Here is a 16,381-nt window from a genome sequence, read left to right as displayed (position 1 = left end):
CTTCCTCATAGGTACTTTGTGGTAACTCCCCAGCTATATCCAGCTCCTCTGTTTTGTATTTCTAATTTCACGAGCAGTAATTTTGAGTTCTGGTTAAAAAGCAACAGAAGGCCTTCATTAAAAATAGCAATGAACTTTTTGAAATAAATTCATACCTCATAAGTACAGAATCAAACAGAAATATATTTTCAGTGCACCTACAGCACAGTAATCAAATTGACCTGGATCGGTTAATGAAGGTTTTTGGTTTAAAACCAACACTAGTGTGGCCAGATGATTTAAGATTTTATATTACACGTTGCCTTAGTTGAATAACCAGACAACAACTTCTGTTTGGAGAAAATGTTATCTAATCTACCTTAGTCCTTAACAGTCAGCTGACTCACAGTAACATTCTTGCCAATGTGTCTGAAGTCTCATTATGGACCTGAGCACTTAATCTTTGCAGATATGGTGACCTAGTACTGCTTTGCCATAACATTTTCCCATACAAGAGGTCAAAGCAAAATTAGAAGACCTAAAATAAAAACAGAAAATGCTAGAATACACAGGTCTTGCAGCATTTGAGGAGAGAAAAACAGATTTAACATTTCAAATCAATGGAGTTCTCTCAGGACAGGATAATTCTGGGCCTAATTTTGGGTCAAAGTTTGAATCAAACTTACTTTCTCTGGAAGGAAAAGTTGGCACAGCATGACAAGTATTTCAAATAAATAAGTAAAGATAAGATTGACTTAAACAAGTTACTTACCTTGGACAATGAGCAGAGGACATGGGACAAAATATAAAATCAACCTCTCTTGACAAGAAAGTGAAGCACATTCACAAGGAAGATGGCTGATTTGGAGTCAATGATCTTTTTTGTAAAAGGGAGCTAGATGGTTAACTTTGGAGCAAAAGTAGGGAGAGGGGTACAGAGAAAGAATATTTCTCCTTTTATTTCCTTCAAGGTGAGCAGGCATTAAATGTCAAATTCCTTCAAACACAGGGGATCAAGCAAATGGCAGTAATGCTGGCAGAAGGGACAGGAGAAAAAAGGACAAAGCATCCATGATTGAATAATTATTCATGGGCTCTGGAAGGGGCACGCTGCATAAGCCAGATGATCTTTCTCAATTTATACCAAGGCAAAAAACTGGGGATGCTGGAAATCGGAAATAAAACCCAAAGTGCTAGAAATATTCAGCAGAGCAGCCAGCAGCTGTGTAGAAAGAAACAAATCTTGCAACATCAATTTCCCCATTAAGCACAGAGGGAGGGGGAGGAAAATACAACCAAAATAAAGATCTGGCATAGGACGGAGAGAAGAGATTAAATAGTAAAAGGGACGATAATAGAATAGGACAAGTAATGGGTCTGGAGGTGCAAATTGGAATAATGGATTCATCAACAACTGCTGTAAGAAAATTTTCTCACGACAGATTGATTCTATATCTAACTGCCCCAATGGTCAGAAGATTTATACATGAACAACTTGCTCAGCTATCCTGAAATACACAGACATTGCTGTCACTTGGAGAAAAACAATTATTCAAGTATTAAAATAGAATTTATCTTTTGAGGCACAGCATTTACTAGTGCCGGCCACCACCACTTCTGCTGAAACTTGACCGTTTCAGAAAATAAATCTAAGCGATGTACCACAAAGTTTAAACAAGAACAGTTACTAAAATGATGCAACTGCTGCTGACCTTTCTGTCCACTCCCAAATGGTTAGATTTAAAACTCTTGCTTAGAACGGAATTTTGCTCGAGTGTTAAACTGAGACTTCACAACACATGATGTGGCCTGAAGGAAACATTAACTAACAATCTGTCATTTTACTTCTAATTGTGGAAGCTTCCCCATAATGCTTATGTACTGTACCTTTGTAATTTTCTCCTGTTGCGAACTTGGTTGCAAGTGCTTTGAAGTACTGCAAGGGAAAAACAAAATAAAAATTAACAATGTTAACACAACGGGTTTTTAGTGACAGCATGCAAGTTGGTGGAAATTAAAATGGCTCCCCAGCAGCAATTAATTTTAACATCTTAACCTAGAAAGCAGAGCCCTATTGTGAAAGCAAAAAAAAACTTGGCAAAAGAAAGCAACGGATCTATTCCAAAAGTTCAACTGACCTACAACAGAGATTAGAAACTGTATTTGTCTCCACTCGCAGAGCCAGCAGTTGTTAATTTATTTTTTCTAACTATGGCAGCATGTTCTGTTCTGAAGCAAAATTTATATTCGATACGCTCATGTTCAGAAGCAAAATCAGGTCCAGTGGTCTGCCGGGTTGTACCCTGACTAGAAACAGAAGATGCACTGGACCTTCACACAAGATAGTCGGATTGCCATTTGGTCAAAAATTAATGTTCCCATTACATGAGAGTATAAGAAACAGGAGGAATAGGCCATTTAGCCCCTCAAACCTGCTCCACCATTTAATAAGACCATGGCTAATCTGATCGTGGCCTCAACTCCATTTTCCTGCCTGCCCCCACAAGTCTCAACTCCTTTGTGGACAAATTCTTGAAAAAGGATAGAGCAACTGTGTGAACAATTTCTAACTAGAATTTGATAGATGACACTGCCAGTGGATCGGGGAGAGTACAACCAAGAATGACAACTGCTGTTGCACTCACCTCCAAAATGTCTGCCAGTTTTGATCCCAAGGAGACATTGAGGAGGAAAAAAAATCATGTCCAGCTACACATTATACTTCAAGGGATGGAAAGAAAAAAATGGAGGATCCATCCATCTCACTTTGGTTCAAATTGAACCACTTCCCCTGAGGCTAATCAAGGTCTAAGTTCTGACCGATGCAAGGAATTGAGTAGTAATGTTTTATTGCCACGTTCTCATCTCATTGATGACTCTAGGTTCACCTCTTAATAAATCAAGCCAGGTAGTAAAACATATTTACCCTGCTCAAAAATCAAAACCAATAACTCGCTATGCAACATGAAATTCAGATGTGAAAGGAAGGCATAAAACTCAGTACCATTCCACAGACAAGAACAAAATAAGTCTCAAGGGACTTGGAAGAATGCTTGCTCCCCCAAAATAGATGTTCATTTACTAAGTGCTGGCTAAGCTGAGGAATACAGCAAAAAAGAAAATCACCATCTCTTATCGCGGTGTGTCTGAAATTAGAGAGACAGATTAGAAAAAAATAATGACTTTTGCACAATAGTTAAGTACCAGTAGTATTCAACGCATTTCAAGGTCCTGAAGACATTATCCAGTGATATAGGAACATTGCTCACAGACCATTTAAGTGCCACCCTATTACACCTGGATACCAATCAGGAATTGCAAATATTGATTTATTTCATTCATCTTTGACAAAGGAATGTTTACGTCAACATTGTAATCGGAGTCTAAGCAGAGCTGTGAACAAACATAAAATAAGAATTGAACTTGAGATTTTCAAGTGCACATGGCTGTGTGTTAAACCAAGGTGGTGTCTTTACCCTAGGCGTGCCTGTATCTCGCTATGGCATTAAAGGTAGTTCTAACAAAGAACAAAGATCAGTACAGCACAGGAACAGGCCCTTTGGCCCTCAAAGTCTGTGCCGGCACAGATGCCTCTCTAATATTTTCTTGCCTTTACGTGGTCCATATCCCTCTATTCCCTGCCTATTCATGCATCTATCCAGAACGTTATTATAGAATCTGCTTCCACCACCTCCTCCGGCAGCGTGTCCCAGGCATTCACCACCCAGTGTGAAAAACTTGCCCCTTACATCTCTTTTAAACTTGCCTCCTCTCACTTTCAACCTATGCCCCCGAGTAATTGACCTTTCAACCCTGGGAAAAAGGGTGACTATCCACTCTATCCCAGCCTGTCATAATCTTGTAAACCTCTATCAGGTCCCCCCTCATCCTCCGACACTGCAATGAAGCCAACCCAAGTTTGTTCAACCTTCCGTCTTTGTCCATATCCTCCAAACCAGGCAACTTCCTGGTAAATCTCTTCTGCACTCTTTCCAATGCATCAACATTCTTCCGGGAGTGTGGCGACCAGAATACTTCAAATGCAGTCTAATCAAAGTCTTAAACAGCTGCAACATGATTTTCCCATTCCTATACTCAGCACCCCGACCGATGAAGGCCAGCATGCCATACACTTTCTTGACCGCCCGAGTTACCGCCTTCAGGGAACCGTGGATCTGCATGCCTAGGTCTCTCTGTATGCGAATATTTCTAAGGACTCTACCATTTATTGCACACTTTCCTTCTGCAGACCTTCCAAATCTCATCACCTCACATTTGTCCAGGTTAAATTCCACCTGCCATCTTTCAGCCCAGTTCTCCAGCCGATTTATATCTTGCTGTATCACTATGCACCACTCCTCCAATTTTTGTATCACCTGCAAACTTACTAATCAGACCACCTACATTTTCCTCCAAGTCATTTATATATATTATAAACAACAGAGGTCCCAGCACTGATCCTTGTGGAACACCGCTTGTCACAGACCTTCAGTTAGAAAAATACCCTTCCACTGCTGCATTCTGCTTTGTATGCCCAAGCCAGTTTTGTATTCATCTTACCAGTTTAACTCTGATCCCATATGATTTCAATTTCTGTATCAGCCCACAATGAGGAACCTTTTCGAAGTCCATGTATATAACATCCACTGCCCTGCCCTGGTCAATTTTTCTTGTCACATCCTCAAAGAACTCAATCAAGTTTGTGAGACACGACCTCCACTTCACAAATCCATGCTACCTATCACTAATAAGCCTGTTCTCTTCCAGATGTGAGTACATCCTGTCCCTAAGAATCTTTTCCAATAATTTCCCCACCACTGATGTAGGACGCACAGGCCTGTAATTTCCCGGATTGTCTCTTCTGCTCTTCTTAAACAGAGGAACAACGTTAGCTACTCTCCAATCCTCTGGTGCCTTGCCTGTGACTAAAGAGGATACAAAGATTTTGGCCAAGGCCTCAGCAATTTCTTCCTTCGCCTCTCTCAGTATTCTGGGATAGACTATCTGGCCCTGGGGACTTGGCCACCTTAATGCTTTTCAAAACCTCCAATACCTCCTCCCTTTTTATCTCAACATGTCCTGGAATGTCAACATCCTCCTTTCGACACTCACCATCCACCACATCCTTCTGTTTCAGTTTCTGATTACAACTTGCCCTCTTGCACCAATACTCCATTGAAAAAAAAAGGACAAGGAAGCAAGTTAATCAATAAATAAGGTACAACTTTTCTCTACTTCTGAATTTTGTTTTTTTATTTACCCTGTGTGCTAGGTACCCTCTGCTACTAACTTCTATAGGATAGCATTAACTCTGTGGGGAAGATAAACTACATGACTGACTTTAGCAATCCACTATGGCTACAGTTGGAGACCCATTACATTTCGCAAACTTTAACGAAAGTAACTGATTTTGTATCACTGTTGAAAAGGTTAAAAAAAATTATGATTACGCTGTAAATGCCATTTTCCACTCCAGCAGGGAGAAAAGGGGACATCAAATTTCAACAGAACAGATGGTGTATTGATGGAATTGAACACCAGCATTAAGAAAGATGACCTTGTTTTTCATATCAAAATACAGCAGTTTGCAAAGCGAGTGGTTTACAGCACAAAGCCTGTTCTCTCCAAAAGCCACGATTAGTTATCAGGCGTGTCCTTACCCTAAAGGTTGGATAGAAGTGAATGCCGTATTCTGTACACGTGGCAAAATTCTTCTCATCGGCACAATCCATCACACCAATGCGGATTGCCAACTCCCAATCTGAAGGAGAAAAATTTATTGCATTAACACAAACACAGTAATCCCCTATTTTCGCAAAAGGTTTCAGTTAGCGTTGTGATTTTGTTTGGAGGACCCCACCCCACTTCCCATTTAGTCAATCTAGAATATGCTGTAACTGTCAGAGATCAGAGAAGGAAGAAATTTCTTTCATTCCAGAAGTTGTAAATGTTGATCTGCCTTCAAAAAAGATTTTTCCCACTTACTTAACCTCTCAACATGTTAGTTCACTTCACAATTAGTAACCTTTCAACGTCACAACTACCTGAAACACCATTTTAGCTGTTTCTAAATACAAATAATGTCATCTTAAAATTTAAAAAAGCCCTCCACACCGAGTGATATCATGCTAGATCAGATTTTAAGATAAAGTCAGTGGGCCCAAATTACATAATGCCCACGCTTCACCATGTTAGTAGTCGGTGGTCAATTGTGCAGAGTTCTGCTTCCAAGCCCAAGCTCGGAATGCATGTAAGGACAGTAACGAAAAGTGATTCAAATGTAAGCTTATTAAATGTTGCGACATGGCCAGAGTTACAGCAGCCCAAGTAGACTACCTATCAGATGTACTTGCATGTTACTCAGGCTCGTGCACGCACTTGATAGTGACCTTGCAATTGATAAAGTAACTCATGAATATGTCACTGAGCAACTGAATGGTTTAAAATGGTGTCGGAAAGCAGAAAGGAGATGAGCAGAGATTATTCCACTGTCATTTGCCCTGATAACAAGATGTCAAAACTCATAAAAGGTAACAGCAGTCATGGCAGTTTGCAAATCTACTGAAGCAGATAAAATGCCTAGGGGAACATAAAGTGTATTGCATGTTTGTCCTTTGCCGTGTGTGCAAAGCAAGTGATATTGGTGCTGGAGACTACAGTACTGCATTTCAGGTACCTAATGTTAGAGTGTGATTATTAGTTTGAGTGGTTTTTGCCAGATGTAAAAATGGCTTATTTTCTATTTAAACCCACAGATGGGCTTTTTATAAACTTAGTACAAGATACATTAACATATTCCCTTCTCAGAAACTCACTATGGATGCAAAGCTGCACCTGTGGCAGAATATTTGTCAGTCAAAATAACAAAAAAGAACAACTGAATTTAGAACCTGCGTGCATGTACAATAACCCAAAAAGGTGAAAGACGATATTGGGACGTCCATTCCAGATGAATGCTTAAGAGATTACCATTTCTCCTTCAACAATCTTCTTCATGTCTCAAAAAGGCAAAAGGAAATGGAAAGTAATATAGAATATTTTTCTAATCTTCTACACCACTTCAAGTTTGGAAACTAACTTCTTTTTTCTTTCCTTACAGATGCTGCCAGACCTGCTGAGATTTTCCAGCATTTTCTCTTTTGGTTTCAGAAACTAAGACTAAAGCCATGAAATGATTGTTCTAATCAGAGTTGCCTTTCAATATTCAATAAATGGAAACATACTTGCACCAGATGACTACACATTGGCTCTAGTGGTTGGATTTGAAGTAAATCACTGGCCAGGATTCCTTTGCTTGAATTTCCTTGTGGCCTCCATGCGGCTTGAGTACAAAGCATTTTTTAATTCTCGCCAACTTCGACATATCGCATAAATCATCCTGTTCTATCTACTCAAATTTCTCCCCTCCTTCAAAATCCATTCTCCATACAAAATTCATCTACACTTTCATAAATAAATGCTTTTGTTCACCTAACTGTTCACTGCAGAACTTGGAGTAGAAAGGGGCAGATGTGGATAAGAAGAATTCCAAAAACAAACCCGAACACGTCAAGTGGACACTGAGTAGAGCGCATACATCTACCATGCAATGTTAACTCAAGCCTCATCCTGGAGGCATTTCCCTGTTGGTTGATGTTCCAAGTACAAAGCTGAAAAAAGAAATACATTTATTAAGAGCTTCTATCTCATTGAAGAGGCTTCAGGCCACCTACGTGACACTAAGATTGGTGGCATAGTGGACAGTGAAGAAAGTTATCTCCAATTGCAACGGGATCTTGATCAATTGGGCCAGTGGGCTGACGAATGGCAGATGGAGTTTAATTTAGACAAATGCGAGGTGATGCATTTTGGTAGATTGAACCAGGGTAGGACTTACTCAGTTAATGGTAGGGCATTGGGGAGAGTTACAGAACAAAGAGATCTAGGGGTACATGTTCATAGCTCCTTGAAAGTGGAGTCACAGGTGGACAGAGTGGTGAAGGTGGCATCGGCATGCTTGGTTTCATCGGTCAGAACATTGGATACAGGAGTTGGAATGTCTTGTTGAAGTTGTACAGGACATTGGTACGGCGACACTTGGAATACTGTGTGCAATTCTGGTCACTGTATTATAGAAAGGATATTATTAAACTAGAAAGAGTGCAGAAAAGATTTACTAGGATGCTACCGGGACTTGATGGATTAGTTATAAAGGAGAGGATGGATAGACTGGGACTTTTTTCTCTGGAGCGAAGGAGGCCGAGGGGTGATCTTATCGAGGCCTACAGATCTACAGAGGGGCACAGATCAGCTAGATAGTCAATATCTTTTCCCAAAGCTAGTGGAGTCTAAAACTAGAGGGCATAGGTTTAAGGTGAGAGATACAAAAGTGTCCAGAGGGGCAGTTTTTTCACAGAGGATGGTGAGTGTCTGGAACAAGTTGCCAGAGGTCGTATTAGAGGCGGGTACAATTTTGTCTTTTAAAAAGCATTTAGATAGTTATATGGGTACGATTGGTATAGAGGGATATGGGCCAAATGCAGGCAATTGGGATTAGCTTAGGGGTTTTAAAAAAAAAGGGCGGCATGGACAAGTTGGGCCGAAGGGCCTGTTTCCATGCTGTAAACCTCTGACTCTGACATCCATCAACCAACTCTGAAAACTCTGCTCACATTCTGACAGCTGTGACAAATTCCACCAGATCAACTGAGACAGTTAACAGCATTCTAAAAAACTTGGATGCAAAACAACACACAAAATTCTAAAAATAGTCAATTCACCCTATTTTGCTATGTTAATGGAACCCTTTTAAACAAAAATCCCAGGATTCTGATCTGCATCTCCACCAAAAACTATTCATGATGTGGCGATGGACTCGGGTGGACACAGTAAGTAGCCTCAAAACACCAAGTTAAAGTCCAACAGGTTTATTTGGAATCACGAGCTTTTGGAACGCTGCTCCTCCATCAGGTGAATGTGCACCTGATGAAGGGGCAGTGCTCCGAAAGCTCATGATTCCAAATAAACCTGTTGGACTTCAACCTGGTTTTGAAAAACTATTCAGTTTTTGAGTCAGACCCTGTACCAAGTTTTATTGAAATCCATCTGTTATTGTTTAGACAAACTATCTCAAATACCACGTTATAACTAGCTCTATTGCAGAATATATTAAAGGAACAGAAGTTCAAGCATTGTTTCTAAAGACACACAGGCATATTAGACTAAATTGAAAGTTGGCAACCCCAATTTACCTTTGGTTTCAATTTAAGGTAAATTGTGGGTTGCTGACACGCGGTTTAGTTCAGCATGCTCTGTAAAGGAAGGAAAAGTTCAGCTACAGAACATATGGTGGGCGCGCGTGCGTGCGTCTGGTGGGTTGTGGCACGTGACCATGAGGAACGTCCACACTTGGCGTCCAGGAATATACAACAGACCTGAGCATTGGCTGTGCAGCCAGGCTCAAAGGAAAAAGAACTGCCTTCGAAAGTATGAGTATGTTCACAAGCCTATCAGAGAGAAAACCACAGCAAAAGGGTTAAACTGAACTAGGAAGCTCATATTGTTTAGAATCATTCTCTCATTTGCTCACTGTGCCCATTTAGTCATTTTTGCTCGTGTTTGTTCGGAAAAAAAAATCATTTGGTGTTTCAATTTAATTTTGGAGTTCTGCTACTTATTTCCATGTATTACATTCTTCAAAATGGTTAATTAAGGTCTGTTGTGCAACACTCTCATAACAAGACTATCAGGGGCAAAAACATTACCTCCATCCACCTTTAGTAACAGAGGCTAAAAAATAGAAATTCAGCCGTGCTAACCATGGTAGGTAACAGAGACTTGCTAACTGAATACCACATGCTGAGACATGTTGATGTAGTATGAGGTCTGGAGTAGTACAATTACATTTTGCCAGACCTTAGGTCTAAGGCCATAAATGATAGTAAGACAGATGGTTTGATAATGAAAATATTAAGGAGACTGTAATTGCTTTACACGTTGATGTTAATGACAGAACTGATAAAGAAACCCGTCGCCTTGATGGGTAATTACAAGAGAATGATTGTCGCCCATCATTCAATATTGATCATTAACGTGTAGAATTATTAGTTTCAGTCCCAGTCTCTCAAAATAAAAGGATTGTGTCTGCATAACTGGGGACTGTACAATTTTCAGGAAGGAGGTAAATAAGTAATGTTACTAGAAAATAATTAAGGCTAATTAGGACCAGGATGCAATAGCTCACAATGTGCCTCATTCTATTGAGAAAATGGAATACAGGTTGTAGCAATAAAGATTTCAATTACATAGATGAAGATTGTTGGAAAATAAAGGTGGAATTATTAATAGGCCTCATTGAAATGTGAATGAACATTTCAATGGGGCAGCACGGTAGCACAGTGGTTAGCACTGCTGTCTCTCAGCGCCAGGGACCCAGGTTCAATTCCAGCCTCGGTCACTGCCTGTGTGGAGTTTGTACATTCTCCCCGTGTCTGCTGGGTTTCCTCCCTGTGCTCCGGTTTCCTCCCACAGTCCAAAGCTGCACAGTTTCGATTAATTGGCCATGCTAAATTGACCCTAGTGTGTGGGGGATTAGTATGGTAAATGTGTGTTGTTACGGGAATAGGGTCTGGGTGGCATCGTGGTCGATACAGACTCAATGGGCCGAATGGCCTCCTTCTGTAATGTAGGGATTGTATGATTTTACCTGAAATCTGGGCAAATAATGCTGATGGATACTGAAGTGTAGTTGCAGGATCATACGGATTTCTGTAAAGATATACAGACCGATAAAAAAGGAGGGCTACAGCTTTACTGGATGAAGCTCATGCAACTGCGACGGAAAAGGAGGACACTGTTTAATGATTTGGGTGCAGTGGACCTTGGGAGTTGTTTTAAGATTGACTCTACTATAGACCACTAGTGCAACTGATAGAACAAGACAAGAAAACAATGTTACCATATTAAGTGGGAAAAGTAACAGCATTGCTGTAGGGCAAAACCCAGGGAGTGTGGGCTGCAGCAGGAGAGGAGTGTATGCAAAGGGTTAAACAGACAGCACTGTAGCATCCATACTCACTGCAGGCAAACAAGACAAAATAGAAATAACTATATCTCAGATGGCACTAAATAGTCACACTCCAGATGGTATTGCTCCAAGATTACAACAACCATATGAAAATTAATATAAATTGTCGAGGCTCCAAAAGGTCTAGTAAGAAGTTTCACAACACCAGGTTAAAGTCCAATACAAAGCTTTGATATTGTAAACACGTAGACAGGAGATGTTCAGAAAACGATTAAAAACTAAAGCACACAAGACAATGGAACCATATAAGGCCAATTTTGATGGTATCAGGAACAAACTTTCAAAAGTTAATTGGGGGAGTCTGTGGGAAGGCAAAGGGACGTCTGGTAAGTGGGAAGTTTTCAAAAAAGTGTGTTAACCAGGGTTCAGGGTAAGCACATTCCTCTTAGAGTGAAGGGCAAGGCTGGTAGAAGTAGGGAACCCCTGGATGACTCGGGATATTGAGGCCCTGGTCAAGAAGGAGGAGGCACATGACATGCATAGACAGCTAGGATCAAGTGAGTCCCTTGAAGAGTATAGGGGGTGTAAAAGTAGAGTTGAGAGAGAAATCAGGAGGGCAAAAAGGGGACACGAGATTGTTTTGGCAGATAAGGCAAGAGAGAATCCAAAGGGCTTCTACAAATACATAAAGGGCAAAAGAGTAACAAGGGAGAGAGTTGGGCCTCTTAAGGATCAACAAGGTCATCTTTGTGCGGATCCACAAGAGATGGGCGAGATCCTAAATGAATATTTCTCATCAACATCCACTGTTTGAGAAAAGCATGGATGTTAGGGAACTTGGGGAAATAAATAGTGATGTCTTGAGGAGTGTACATATTGCAGAGGTGGTGGTGCTGGAAGTCTTAAAGCGCATCAAGGTAGATAAATCCCAGAGACCTGATGAAGTGTATCCCAGGACATTGTGGGAGGCTAAGGAGGAAATTGCGGGTCCCCTAGCAGAGATATTTGTATCATCGATAGTCACAGGTGAGGTGCCTGAAGACTGGAGGATGGCAAATGTTGTGCCTTTGTTTAAAAAGGGCTGCAGGGAAAAGCCTGGGAACTACAGGCAGTGAGCCTCACATCTGTAGTGGGTAAGTTGTTGGAAAGTATTTTGAGCGACAGGATCTACAGGCATTTAGAGACGCAAGGACTGATTAGGGACAGTCAGCATGGCTTTGTAAGTGGAAAATCATGTCTCACAAATTTAACTGAGTTTTTTGAAGGGGTAACCAAGAAGGTAGATGAGGGCAGTGCAGTTGATGTTGTCTACATGGACTTTAGCAAGGCCTTTGACAAGGTACCGCATGTTAGGTTGTTGCATAAGGTTAAATCTCACGGGATCCAGGGTGAGGTTATCTAAATGGATACAAAATTGGCTTCTGGTGGTTGTAGAGGGTTGTTTTTCAAACTGGAGGCCTGTGACCAGTGGTGTGCCTCAGGGATCAGTGCTGGGTCCACTGTTATTTATCATTTATATTAATGATTTGGATGAGAATATAAGAGACATGGTTATTAAGTTTGCAGATGGGCGGCACGGTAGCACAGTGGTTAGCACTGCTGCTTCACAGCTCCAGGGACCTGGGTTCGATTCCCGGCTTGGGTCACTGTCTGTGTGGAGTTTGCACGTTCTCCCCGTGTCTGCGTGGGTTTCCTCCGGGTGCTCCGGTTTCCTCCCACAGTCCAAAGTTAGGTTGATTGGCCATGGCAAATTGCCCCTTAGTGCCCTGAGATGCGTAGGTTAGAGGGATTAGTGGGTAAAATATGTAGAGATATGGGGGTAGGGCCTGGGTGGGATTGTGGTCGGTGCAGACTCGATGGGCCGAATGGCCTCTTTCTGTACTGTAGGGATTCTATTCTATGTCTCTTACACCAAGATTGGTGGCATAGTGGACAGTGAAGAAAGTTATCTCCAATTGCAACGGGATCTTGATCAATTGGGCCAGTGGGCTGACAAATGGCAGATAGAGTTTAATTTAGACAAATGCGAGGTGATGCATTTTGGTAGATTGAACCAGGGTAGGACTTACTCAGTTAATGGTAGGGCATTGGGGAGAGTTACAGAACAAAGAAATCTAGGGGTACATGTTCATAGCTCCTTGAAAATGGAGTCACAGGTGGACAGAGTGGTGAAGGCGGCATTCAGCATGCTTGATTTCATTGGTCAGAACGTTGAATACAGGAGTTGGGACGTATTGTTGAAATTGTACAAGACATTGGTAAGGTCACACTTGGAATACTGTGTACGGTTCGGGTCACCCTATTATAGAAACTATATTAAACTGGAAAGAGTACAGAAAGGACTTATTAGGATGCTACCTGGACTTGATGGTTTGAGTCATAAGGAGAGGCTGGATAGACTGGGACTTTTTTCTCTCGAGCATAGAAGGCTGAGGGGTGATCTTATAGAGGTCTATAAAATAATGAAGGGCATAGATCAGCTAGATAGTCAATATCTTTTCCCAAAGCTAGGGGAGTCTAAAACTAGAGGAGATAGGTTTAAGGTGAGAGGGGAGAGATACAAAAGGGTCCAGAGGGGCAATTTTTTCACCACCCTCTGTGTGTGTCTGGAACAAGCTGCCAGAGGTTGTAGTAGAGGCGGGTACAATTTTGTCTTTTAAAAAGCATTTAGACAGTTACATGGGTAAGATGGGTATAGAGGGATACAGGCCAAATGTGGGCAATTGGGACTAGCTTAGGAGTTTTTAAAAAAAGGGTGGCATGGACAAATTGGGCCGAAGGGCCTGTTTCCATGCTGTAAACCTCTATGACTATCGAAGAACGATTTTGTTCTTCCTAAAAAAAAGTCAATGCACAACGACAAGGCAATAAAGAGAAAAACATGTTTAATGTAATGTACTGTGTAGACAGCAATTAGAGGGGGAAAAAAAAATCAGATCTCATGGGGTTACATAACTCATAATTTCAACCAGCTGTCCATCCAGAGGATTGTTACTGATAGCAGTGGATCAGATTGGAGGCCAGTTGAGACCAGAATTCCACACAGCTCTATTGAAATTCCTGTACCTCAGAATGTTCATTTCGGGACCATTCACATGAATCAGTTTTAAAAGGTAGATGAGGCAAAAAGGTGAGTGACTGTCACTGTGGACTATTACAATACTTCAAAGTACTCCTTAGTTGACTGCAAAATACTTTGGGCTCATGGAAGGTGCTCTCAGCGCAGGTGTTAAGTGTACATTCCTTATCTAAATTGATCAACAATTTGATTCAGGTGGGTTCACTGGTCCATATCATTTAATGGGGACAAGCAGAGATACTGGAGGTTTGGAAACTCCAGGCAAGTTTACAACATGGGGACATATCCTGAAAAAAGGTAAGAGATCAAGATACAAATACTGTCAGGTGTCATAGAGTCATCGATGGCTATCAGAAAAGTGAGTACAGTTTTAGGATGCACTCCAAGGACTGTAGGATACAAATCAGGTAGTGCTGTACATGATTCTGATACCAAATAAATGACTTGGGCATCAGATTTAAAAGGCCACAAATGAAACCAATAGCCATATTTAAAAGCCATGTGTAAAGCCATTAGAAAGACACGGTGCTGTCTGGGTGGCCTTTCGCAAAGTGTGCTGCAAACAAATTATTCAGGAGGTTGCTCAGGAACCAGTTCATAACCCATGCATTCTACCTTGCATAAGCAACTGGAAAAACAAGCAACAGCAAGTCTTACTTGTCACATACTTGCTCCTTTGGGAGCCGCCAACAGTAATGAGCTTGAGCATTCCGCCTAACTAACTGGTGCGCATTCCCCAACTCAACAATGCTTTAGCAACAACATTTTTTTCAAATTAATTTATGGGATGTGGGCATCAATGGTTAGACCAGGATTTATTGGCCATCCCTTGTTTTCCTTTAGTAACGTGGTGAGCTGCCTTCTTGAACCTCTGCAGTCCTGGAGGTGTAGGTACACCCACAGTGCTGTTAGGGAGTGAAGTGGGGATTTGTTGAATGATGGCCTGATTCCTAAGAAAAAACTAAGCATTCTGAAAATTAAATCTCGCAAAGGCAAAATCAGTTTTAAAGCGCACCAAGATTCATTAAAAACATAAAACTTACACAAACAAAAACATAAAACGGCTGAAGGGAGATCCTCAAATTACCAGGCAGTACAAGTACCACTAAACCTTCCAAAAATCCTAACTTCATGTTAAAATTAAAATTAAATCTTTTTTTCTTATCCAAGTCTTTAACTTAATTTGATTTCATTGCATGCTAAATTGTCAGTCTTTTTTTTATACTTTTCCAATTCAATCAAATCAAATCCAATTCAGAGTCTCAACAAGCCGAGACATCTCAAATCCAGGCTGACAGGGCGAGCGACCAAACCACCCTGTCCTGGGCCTGATCCACATGAGCCAAGCTGATCGGAGAAGGGGGGAGGTTCCTCCTCCAAGACTTGAGCTCATCTGCATCCCAGCCAAAAGGCCAAGATGCCGCTTTAAAAAATTGCTTCGTATGAAACATATGAAGCTTCAGGTGTAACCCAATGACCTCAACCAAGTGCGGCCGACCATGGGCTGCCGATCATACTACACTTGATCTTAGCCAAAAGGCCGAGAAGCTGCTCTAATTCAATTCCTGGTTACTAGTAGCCCCCAGGATGTTGCTAGTCGGGGATTCAGCAATGGTAATTCCACTGAAAGTCATGAGGAGATGGCCATCGCCTGGCACTTGTGTGGCACAAATGCCACTTGCCACTCATCAGCCCATGCCTGAACATTGTCTAGGTCTTGCTGCATATGGGCATGGACTGCTTCACTATCCAAGGAGTTGTGAATGGCACCAAAAACCATGTAATCATCAGTGACCATCTCCTTACGGTCATTAATAGAGCAGCTGAAGATAGTTGGGCCTAGGACACAACCCAGATATACTCTTGCAGTCATATCCTGGGACTGAGATGATTGACCCCAAAAACCACAATCATTTTCCTTTGTGCAAGGCATGATCCGACCACTGGAGAGTTTTTCCCGTTGACCCCAGTTTTGTTAGGACTCCTTGGTGCCACACATTATCAAACGCCACCTTGATGTCAAGGGTAGTCACTCTCACCTCTCCCCTTGAATTCAGCTCCTTTGTCCCTCTTTGTACCAAAGTTCTAATGAGGTCAAGGGCTGAGTGACTCAAGCAGAGCCCAAACAAAGTGTCAGTGAGCAAATTCCATACAAACATTATGAATATACAAAGTAGGAGTAGGAATAGGCCACCCAGCCCCTGAAACATGCATCGTGATTCATTAAGATCATGGTTGATCTAATTTTAAACTTAAAACTTCACATACATGCCAACCGGAGTCACCTTGCAACCACTTGCTTATCAAGAATCTATCCA

General features: G+C 41.4%; 1 protein-coding gene across 1 annotated transcript in view; it reads right to left on the bottom strand.

Annotated features, from left to right (window-relative positions):
• Positions 1-16,381, bottom strand: part of qsox2 (quiescin Q6 sulfhydryl oxidase 2) — a 106,181-nt gene that overhangs the window by 71,265 nt on the left and 18,535 nt on the right. Inside the window, exons 2-3 of the mRNA XM_078226269.1 lie at positions 5,640-5,740; positions 1,867-1,915 (exon numbers count right to left, since the gene is read on the bottom strand). Of these exons, the coding sequence (XP_078082395.1) occupies positions 1,867-1,915; positions 5,640-5,740 (150 nt within the window). The remainder of the gene's footprint in view (positions 1-1,866; positions 1,916-5,639; positions 5,741-16,381) is intronic.

Source organism: Mustelus asterias, chromosome 13, assembly GCF_964213995.1.
Source record: "Mustelus asterias chromosome 13, sMusAst1.hap1.1, whole genome shotgun sequence".
Taxonomy (NCBI): domain Eukaryota; kingdom Metazoa; phylum Chordata; class Chondrichthyes; order Carcharhiniformes; family Triakidae; genus Mustelus; species Mustelus asterias.
The sequence above is the reverse complement of the archived record's forward strand: the minus strand, read 5'-3'. Positions and strand labels throughout refer to the sequence as shown.